Source organism: Solanum dulcamara, chromosome 6, assembly GCF_947179165.1.
Source record: "Solanum dulcamara chromosome 6, daSolDulc1.2, whole genome shotgun sequence".
NCBI classification, from domain to species: Eukaryota; Viridiplantae; Streptophyta; class Magnoliopsida; order Solanales; family Solanaceae; genus Solanum; species Solanum dulcamara.
Genome location: NC_077242.1, coordinates 47902800 through 47913207, shown reverse-complemented (window position 1 = coordinate 47913207; position 10408 = coordinate 47902800). Strand labels below are relative to the sequence as shown.

The 10408-nt window shown below is 40.6% G+C and overlaps 1 protein-coding gene and 1 pseudogene across 1 annotated transcript; one reads left to right on the top strand and one right to left on the bottom strand.

Moving 5' to 3' along the window:
* Positions 1-260: 260 nt before the first annotated feature.
* LOC129891127 (uncharacterized) lies at positions 261-8349 on the top strand (annotated as a pseudogene).
* Positions 8350-9074: 725 nt separating this feature from the next.
* On the bottom strand, positions 9075-10408 carry LOC129891126 (putative F-box/LRR-repeat protein 19). Its single transcript, XM_055966383.1, has 2 exons — positions 9798-10408; positions 9075-9654 (listed from the first exon to the last, which is right to left on the bottom strand). Exons 1-2 carry the CDS (start codon positions 10205-10207, stop codon positions 9243-9245), a joined length of 822 nt encoding a protein of 273 aa, XP_055822358.1. The 5' UTR covers positions 10208-10408; the 3' UTR covers positions 9075-9242.

The following is a 10408-nucleotide window of genomic DNA, read 5'->3' as shown; positions in this document are numbered from 1 at the left end:
ATCCACTAATATTACTTTATAATACCAATTTCTTATTGAGTAACATGTATTCATAATATATATTTATGAGTTTCAAGATATACAAGTTTCAATACATGTTTGTAATCTTTTTAGTTAAAGTGTGAATAAAACCTTTCAACAAGAAAATTTCTTTTTTGAATTTCATAAAAATCAAGATGTAAAAAATATTTATAATTTTAATTTGTATTTAATATACTTAGTTACAAATATATTTCACAGGGGAATAGTGTTTGCAGGGCTTATTGCAATTAACCCTAATTACTATTGTTAGGATTTGATAACCAATTTACCTTGTTATTTTTGGTGTGTGTGTGGGGTAGCAAATTAAGGACAAGCTATCTGATTTTACAGTTTCCGTGACTCAACGCTTCACCTCTGGCCATTATTTACTACATGTATGCCTCAACATGTTTGTAGTTAGGAAACCGTTTTATGTGATTCTGACTTGGAGAGGAGGCTCTACCAGAAAGTGATAACGGTTTTATATGTGGTAGTTTTCCAATTAAATTTTCTGATGCAGATAATTGGAATTGGTTTAGTGGTAATGATGCCAATAATTGTGAATTTGTCTGACGTGTATGGAAGGAAAGCTTTGCTCACAGTCCCAGTGACTCTCTCCATTGTTCCCCCAGGTTCATTCCATCTTGTTTTAACCAGTTTTGGAAGAAAAAAGAAGCACTAACTGATGGAAGTCACATTATATTTGGCAGTCATATTGGCATATAGGAGGACAAAGAAATTTTACTATGTGTTAAGGACGCTCACTGGCATGATATGTGATGGTGGTATTCAGTGCGTGGCCCTTGCTTATGTGGTAATCTTTTTTTCTCCCAACAATACATTCTCTTTATTCACAATAAACATATATAGTATTACCAGACAATGCTATTACTAATAACACTTTATTTTCAGGCAGACCATAAGTCACAGGCAAAGCGTGCCTCTGCCATCGGAATTTTGGCTGGGGTTGGATCTGCTGCATTTGTCTGTGGAACCTTAGCTGATCACTTCCTCTCCACTTCTCAGATATTTCTGGTCCTTAATTCTCTGAATTTTTAACTTTTGGCTAATCTAGCTAGTTTTGTTCAGTCTCAGCTTATATATATGCTCTTCTTTATTGATAAAGGTAGCAACAATTGCATCAACAATTGCTGCTGTATACATGCAAATTTTTCTAGAGGATACAGCTTGCATTAAAGAATATTCTGTTGAGCAGCAGCCAATCTTGAGAAATAATGAAATGGAAAATACTGAATTGGATTGCGAGACAACAAAGAATATAAAGGTGTTCAAGAAAGTTCCATCCCTCAAGGATATCTTTCGTTTTCTTAAGAAGAGGTAAGTAGATGGTACAAGAGCTATTTCTTTCTTCTAACAAAAGAAGAAATATGATGGCAATTGTTGGTTGTCGTGTTGCAGTGTTACTTTTTCACTTGCAGCATCTGTTGCTTTCTTGAATAGCCTTGCAGAAGGAGGAGAACAAGCTCCATTTCAGGTACTTTCTTTTTTTACTTTTTCAAGTGTTAATTGGGCATTCATTGGTGACAACCATGACACGTCCAAAACTGGTCTTCTTGAGAGTATCGGATCGGTACATTATAGTATGAAACAAGGGGAGCTTTTGGAAGGCCATTCTTACTTCTTTCAACCATATGATTAACTTGATATTGTCTTTAATTATTTCCCTGCAGTACTTCTTAAAGGCTAGATTTCATTTCAAGAAAGATAACTTTGCTGATATGATGCTAATAGCCAACATTTGCTCTGCAACTTCTCAGGTAACTTTTTCGCTATGGATCAGAGTAACTTATAATTTCTTCCTCGTGGTTATATTTCATATATTAACTTTTCAAATCATGCAGTTTCTCCTCATGCCTATGTTGGCTCCTCTTACAGGAGAGGAGGTTCTGCTATGCTTAGGACTGATTGCTGGATTTACAAACGTATGTGAACTCTTAATATGTACTTTTCCAGGGTTTTTGAGTTCAAGTCACCTTTATACGGAATACACTAAGCCTGTCCGCATTTGATAAGATTTGATTTGATCCCCACTCTTCAGAGGAGGGCAAAGACTAAGTTTTACCTAAATCTGCAGCTTCTTATTGACAGTGTAACACAAAAAATTTGGGTAAGCTCAAAAACATTGAGCTCGAATTTTCAATCTGTGTATTTGTGCTCAAGTACGTTTAACTCCCTGATTTTCAGATTCCCTATACTGCTGCATTGTTGCCTATTTTCACCTCCCTTGTGAAACCCTCTGTGAGTATTCTTAGATTTATTTTCAATATTTTCCTTTTCATTCCTCTACTGCTATGACGGTTGATGGATGTTTAATAACTGTAGATTCAAAGCATTGTCTCAAAAGAAATTGGGCCTAGTGAACAGAATTTGACTAGTTAATGCCAGGATGTACAGAAAGCTGGCCTCAAATCAAAAATAAAAGAAACATTTTCTGACAAGTATACAATGTTTCTTGTTCTTCTGTTAGGGAATTGCTCAAGGGTGCATTTCAAGCATAAGTTCCATAGCTAACATTCTCTCCCCATTCATATATAGTCCTCTTACTGGTATGTCGAACTGATATTTATGCCATAGCAAAATATTTCTATCCTCATAAAGATAACACTTGAAAACTTTTTGTTTTTCAGCCATATTCCTTTCAGAAAAAGCTCCTTTTCGATATCCTCGCTTTAGCATCTTGTGCATTGGCTTTGCTTGGGTAAATAGATCTATGGAACTTAATATGGAAATTATTGATTGATGAGGATCAGTTATCTGGGTGCAATCTTCTACTCCATTTGTTCGATCAAGAATCTCTTTTTTTTAGCAACTCTTTACTTTCATCTTTTCACATGTCATATTTAATATTGCAAGATTAAAGGGAATTTGCGTACATTTGACATGTCTTTAATTTTAGACCACAAGATTTAAAATTTTTCTTTATTTATTTATTTTGAACTCTGTGTCAAGTCAATAACAACAACAACAAACCCAGTATAATCCCATAGTGTGGGGTCTGGGGAGGGTAGAGTGTACGCAGACCTAACCCACACCTTGAAAGGTAGGGTGGCTGTTTCCGAAAGACCCTCGGCTTTAAGAGAGGACAAGATAAAAGGTCAGATAGGGGCAAACATAAAGAAAACAAGATGAAAACAGGAATAGCAAAAGGGAAAGTCGTGGTAGAGTGGTACGGGAAGAAAGAAGCATAACTACAATAAATAAATAAATAAATAAATAAGATAAGATAGATAAGACAGTCAAAGTACAACGGCGCCACAACTATAAACAGCAATACAATGCAGAAATCAAAAGGCAATAAACAATGAGCAGAACTACAACTACTATGGTGCAAAAGATGAATCACTTAGCCTTTAATCCTAATCTGAGTCCTCCACAAAGGAAATTATAGTGCGCTAATGCGCCTACTAATAGGGTAGGATAACGCGACTATGTACTAGCCTTCTACCCGAATGCGGGTCCTCCACACACTCCTATCTAAGGTCATGTCCTCGGTAAGCTGTAACTGCGCCATGTCTTGTCTAATCACCTCTCCCCAATATTTCTTCGGCCTACCCCTACCTCTTCTGAAGCCATCCCTGGCCAACCTCTCACACCTCCTCACTGGGGCATCTGTGTCTCTCCTCTTCACATGCCCAAACCACCTAAGTCGCATTTCCCGCATCTTGTCTTCCACTGAGGCCACTCCACCTTATCCCGAATAGCCTCGTTTCTAATCCTGTCGCTCCTGGTATGCCCACACATCCATCTCAACATTTTCATCTCAGCTACTTTCATCTTTTGGACGTGAGAGACCTTAATTGGCCAACACTCCGCCCCATATAACATAGCCGGTCTAACAACCACTTTGTAGAACTTGCCCTTAAGTTGTGGTGGCACCTTCTTGTCACAGAGCACCCCAGAAGCGAGCCTCCATTTCATCCACCCTGCCCCAATACGGTGTGTGACATCGTCGTCAATCTCCCCGCTGCCTTGCATGATAGACCCCAGGTACTTGAAACTACCTTTCTTTTGGATGGCCTGGTCACCAAGCATAACTTCCGCGCCAACCTCATGGGGTGTCTCATTGAACTTGCACTCTAAGTACTCTGTCTTGGTCCTACTCAGCTTAAACCCTTTAGACTCCAGGGTGTGTCTCCAATCCTCCAGCCTAGCGTTAACTCCGCTACGAGTCTCATCGATCAGGACTATATCGTCCGCAAAAAGCATACACCATGGCACCTCACCTTGAATTTGTCGCGTCAATACATCCATTACCAAGGCAAATAAAAACGGACTAAGAGTTGATCCTTGATGTAACCCCATCACAACTGGGAAGTGCTCTGAGTCTCCTCCTACTGTTCTTACCCTGGTTTTGGCGCCCTCATACATATCCTTGATCACTCTAATGTACGCCGCCGGTACACCTTTAGCCTCCAAACATCTCCATAGTATTTCTCATGGAACTTTATCGTAAGCCTTTTCTAGATCAATGAATACCATATGCAAGTCTCTCTTTCTCTCCCTATACTACTCCACCAGTCTCCTCATAAGATGGATAGCTTCAGTAGTTGAGCGTCCCGGCATAAATCCAAACTGGTTCTCTGAAATAGACATGCCTCTCCTAGCCCTCATCTCCACCACTCTTTCCCACACTTTCATAGTATGGCTTAGAAGCTTGATACCCCTAAAGTTGTTGCAACTCTGGATATCTCCCTTGTTTTTGTATAGAGGGATTAGTACGCTCGACCTCCATTCTTCGGGCATCGTTGTTGTCCTAAAGATGACATTAAATAACATCGTCAGCCACTCCAAACCTACCTGGCTCGTGCTCTTCCAAAATTCACCAGGGATCTCGTCAGGTCCGGTCGCTCTTCCCCAGCGCATCCTACGCACAGCACCCTTAAGCTCTTCGACCGAAATACTCCTGCAACACTCACCAACGCGACACCTCCCTGTATGTTCCAAATCTCCCAACATAATCTCTCTGTCTCCTTCTTCGTTCAAGAGTTTATGGAAGTACGACTGCCATCTCTATTTAATAAGGGTCTCTTCTACCAATACTTTTCCATGTTCGTCCTTAATGCACTTCACTTGATCCACATCGCGTGCCCTTCGCTCCCGCATCCTGGCTAGCTTGAACAATTTCCTATCCACGCCTTTTTCTTCTAGTTCAGCATAAAGGCGTTCAAAAGCTGCCGTTTTTGCCGTCGAAACCGCCGACTTCGCCTCATTCCTCGCTATCTTATAAAGTTTCCTATTCGTCCACTTCTCCACCTCGTCTTTGCTTTTTATCAGCTTCACATACGCTATCTTCTTCGCTTCCACCTTCCCTTGCACTTCTCCATTCCACCACCAGTCCCCTCGGTGTCGGCCACGGCTACCTGTCAAGACTCCCAACACTTCCCTTGCTACAACCCTAATACAACTAGCCGTCCTATCCCACATAGTGTTCGCATCCCCACTACTATCCCAGGCCCCCATATCCTTCAATTTCTCCCCCATCTCCAGGGCGCTAGTCGTGGTCAAACTCCCCCATCTGATCCTAGGTCGGTCATCCCCGATTCTCTTCTTCCTCGTCATCTTGATCCCTAAATTCATCACCAAGAGCTTATGTCGGGTCGTAAGGTTGTCGATCGGAATGACCTTACAGTCTTTGCACAGACCTTTATCATTCTTCCTAAGGAGTAAAAAGTCTATTTGGGTCTTAGCCACCGCACTCCGGAAGGTTATCAAGTGATCCTCCTTTTTAGGGAAACTCGAATTGGCTATCACCAACCCAAAAGCTCTTGCAAAATCCAACAATGAGACTCCTCCTCCATTTCTGACCCCGAAGCCGAAGCCTCCATGCACATCATCATACCCTCCCGCAGTAGACCCGATGTGCCAATTGAAATCCCCTTCCACGAAAAGCTTCTCAGTAGACGGTATGCCTCCCACTAACTCGTCCAAATCCTCCCCAAAACCCCTCTTATCGTCCTCGTTTAAGCCTGCTTGCAGCGCATAAGCGCTAATAATGTTCAAAGTGTTCCCTTCAACGACCACCTTAATCGACATCATCCTATCATTGTATCTCCTAACCTCCACCACCTGATCCCTTAAGTTACTGTCTACTAAAATGCCTATTTGGGTCTTAGCCACCGCACTCCGGAAGGTTATCAAGTGATCCTCCTTTTTAGGGAAACTCGAATTGGCTATCACCCACCCAAAAGCTCTTGCAAAATCCAACAATGAGACTCCTCCTCCATTTCTGACCCCGAAGCCGAAGCCTCCATGCACATCATCATACCCTCCCGCAGTAGACCCGATGTGCCCATTGAAATCCCCTTCCACGAAAAGCTTCTCAGTAGACGGTATGCCTCCCACTAACTCGTCCAAATCCTCCCAAAAACGCCTCTTATCCTCCTCGTTTAAGCCTGCTTGCGGCATAAGCGCTAATAATGTTCAAAGTGTTCCCTTCAACGACCACCTTAATCGACATTATCCTATCATTGTATCTCCTAACCTCCACCACCTGATCCCTTAAGTTACTGTCTACTAAAATGCCTACCACATTCCTATTCTTCGATCTACCAGAGAACCAAAGCTTATACCCGTCTACCTCCTTAGCTTTAGAACCTACCCATTTGGTCTCTTGTACACACGTTATATTAATCTTCCTCTTCTTTAGGATCTTAACTAGCTCTATGGATTTTCCCGTCAACGTCTCAATGTTCCAAGAGCCTATTCTCATTCTAGACGCTCCTTTAACCCACTTACCCCTCCTAACCCTCGTCCCCGTCCCCGTCCCTGAGTGAGAAGATGACCCTAGTCTACCATCACTATCCAAAGCCACGAAAACGTGTATGAACTAATAAATTATTCGAAGGTTTAAAGTTAGCAAAATGTAACTACAATTGTATGAGCAAGGAATAAATAGGGAAAGATATGGGAACCGGAGGTACCAACTCCAGTTGAAATAAACCTGATTTCCAAGGTGATGTTCACAACGATTTTTGAGTTGTGCGGGTAGCAGATCTTGGGTTGAACAAATTCTTGGGCCAAGCACCCAAAAATGATTGCATTTAATGTAGCAGTATTTCGTTGAGGAATTTCGTCGAACACCTTCAAGGCACCAATAAGGTAACCCTGCAAAGAAGATAAGAAAACAAGAGAAAAGAGAAATACCTACAAAATGTTTCTCTAATGAAACAATATATATGTAAAAGATAAATTTGCTAAACAATAGATAGGAGATGCAAGCAAAGATGGAGAAACTTCAGGATGACATGAATAACACAATGCAGCAAAATGGGGTATACAATCTGTGTGCCTCCTCAAAGATCGAAACCATGGTAGCTAGTTTTCGATGGTTACTATTGAGAACAGGGGTAGCGGCGGCAGTTCTGATATGAGCTGTAAGACTGATCGGAGATTTCCAATCAACACCACCGTATCTCCACCGCAGCGATGGGAAAGTGGATGAGAATCTCAAAGAAGAAGACCCACTGGAGCAATAAGCACCAGAGGATATTTGAATGTATTATTATGAGGATCCAAAAAATAGTAAAATTAAAAATAAAATTAAGTTAAATAGTAAATGACAAACAGAAGAAGAGTAAAAAACTCTATAACAAACTGATCAGTATAGGACAAATAAATCAAAACCGAGGGAGTACTAGTTTTCATGTGTATTCAACTTGTAACACGGGTGTTTTTGTGTATGCAGTTGATAGCCGTTATTCCCAGTGCAATTATAAAGGTGATTCCTCACGTCTCAAGACGGTAACCACATTGGAAGTAGCAGCTGAGATATAAATTTTGGCTGGGATGAAGACGAGACAATAGTAGATGTGCCCAGAAATGAGAAGCCTACTAGAACATCCCATAGGCTGATAGTTTTGCCATTTCTTGCAGGATCACTTGGAAAGTCGCATTGTAATGTAACTGGAAGCACTTTTCACTTTAGTGAATATTGTAATCATAAACTGTCGCTGTCTAGATTACAACAGATAAATTACTACTGGCTGTTATAGTTTGAGAGGTTTCTTTTGGTTGCCACTGGCTAGCACACTGTTTTTTTTTTTTTTTTGTAAGGTTAAAGGTTGGCTGGCACTCTATTTTATGAACCATGAATGGTGTAAAATAGGCAATACCATATAAGAATAGACTGAACTGCTAAAGAGAATAGATTTCCCAGTTTCCAGCTATGAAAGATTTTCTAATTCATTCTGCCAGAAACGAGAATGATAATCATTTAATGTGAAGGTTGATATAGTTTCTGAGAAATGCTGAGGTTGCCAGGTTCAGTATACAGCTTCTAGATGATTAAAGATAGCCAAGCAGCATCCAATGGCAAAGCAAAAGAAATAAAAAAATTCGCAGTATGTATAACGCTGAACTGCCAAATGCATCTAATAGCTGCAGTAACATGGTTGAGCCTCGTAGCAACTGTCAAATGGAGAACCTGTCTTAGCAACCAACTAATATCACCAACTGGCCTAAAGCGGAATGAGAGACACCACCATTCAAACACGTTTCAAGACTAAATTAGAATAGGTGAGGAAATGAGAAGGAAGGCCAGTGGTGTATTGAACGAGAGACGACTCTACAAGATAGTTACAAAGTGTCAACAAGCAAATAATTGATCAATTTCTCGGCCCAGAAACTATCTGAAAAAACAATCATTGTTAATTATTCTTAAACAACCTGTGCAAGAGCGCTATCAAATCCAAATTATCAGAGAGAAACATTTAATCCAGTTAAAAAGGTTCAAGATATCATTAGACTAAGAAATCACTAATACCTAAAGCTTGGGTATTGAACAGAAAGAAAATCCCACGAGAGACAGAATGTACAAGGTTAATTTATTTCAATATTCTTATGATTTATTTCAACCTCATACTTGTGCAGGTTTCAGAGTCTGAAATTCTAGGCTTCAGTGGATTTTCAGGTCTACATGTTTGAATGCTAACACTTGGGGATGGAGTTGAAATAAAACATTATACTATAGCCAGTCAGCATGTTCGACTCCAAACCAGTTCCTCACATCCATGTTTTCTATTGCAAAACGTGTGTGAGCTGCAAGTCCACAATCTATTTTAACAAACAACTGTAAATAGTACATGGTCACCAACTTGTTTGTTAATCTGCAGAATACAAATCTGTTTGATACATTCAAGCCTGATTATGCAGTACAATAGCAATAAGAGGCAAATTAGGTATCTACCAGCACAATTGCAGACTCAGTCATAGTGAATTTCAGCAATTCGACGATGAGCTCCCTTAATTATGTGCATATAGAGCATCAAGCTTTGGCAGCGCATAATATCCAAATATTCAAGTCTTGAATTACCAGTGACAAGGGTCAGCAAGTCTCTGTCGCCAATGCTTGAATCAGAAAGGTTTAGAATCTTCAAACTTGGGAAGCATTTTATGAGGCTTGATGATAGAAGAGGTTGCACAAATCCGTTTCGTCTAATACCTCTAATATTAGGACAGTGAATCTCCATCTCTTGTAAAATCGCGGGGTTAAAGTATGGTGAATCAGAAAAGTCCACAAGGTCCAGATTGGGACAGCTCCGTACAAGTTGGAATAAAACTTCTTCAGAGGCATTGAAGGATCCATGAAATGATAAGTGTTTCAAATTGGGGCAGCTATGTTAAAATAACAGGACATTAATTAGACTTAAGTCTTGTGGATTGAGCAAATCCAGCAATAATTGGAGAACAAGCTATTAAAATACAAATTAATTGTTAATTGTTGAATAGGATGAACAATTAGTTGAGAGAGAGCTTACGATTGAGCGATGAGGGAAAGAAGGGCGTCGTCATTGGGAGGGCCATCAAGAGAAGTGAGGAAAGGGAAAAAATAGAGAGAGGTCAAGGCGGATCCACCACCAGCTTTAATGATGAGAGACTGAAGGCCAAGAATGCCAATTTGGGGATCGCTGCTGCGTCTACCATCGAAAGGGCCTAGAAAAGCTGCCGAAGATTTTACAAAGGCATCAACCGGAGGGGAGACACAAAAAGAGGCCCAACAGTGAGGGTGGCGAGAGGTATTAGCCCAGGATTTGCAGACCAAAGGGATGTTGTATATGCGGTCTTTGAGGGAGGATTTTGAGAATATATTAACAAGAGCTGTGCTCGGTAGATTATCCCATGCCGATCTCCGACTTTGCCTTTGCCTTTGCCTTTTCTCCTGCATCATATGATTCGATGGTGAATTAAAGCCTAAGAGGGAAGTGGAACACTCACCGTGCCACTCTATTTAGTGAGAATAGTCAAAGGTGAATAGAGGAGAAGAGTGGATGAATGCCCATCCCCTTTATCTATATACAATTACAATAGTAAGTCTTCCATTCATGTCACTAATTTACAATGACTCTTCACTTTTCATGCCTAGAAAAGG

Excerpts from the sequence above, each read along its gene's own strand:
- LOC129891126 (XM_055966383.1), bottom strand. The coding sequence starts at position 10,207 with ATGATGCAGGAGAAAAGGCAAAGGCAAAGGCAAAGTCGGAGATCGGCA. Across the intron at positions 9,655-9,797 it reads CTTTCCCTCATCGCTCAATC|CTGCCCCAATTTGAAACACT; the intron begins GTAAGCTCTCTC and ends ATTTTAACATAG.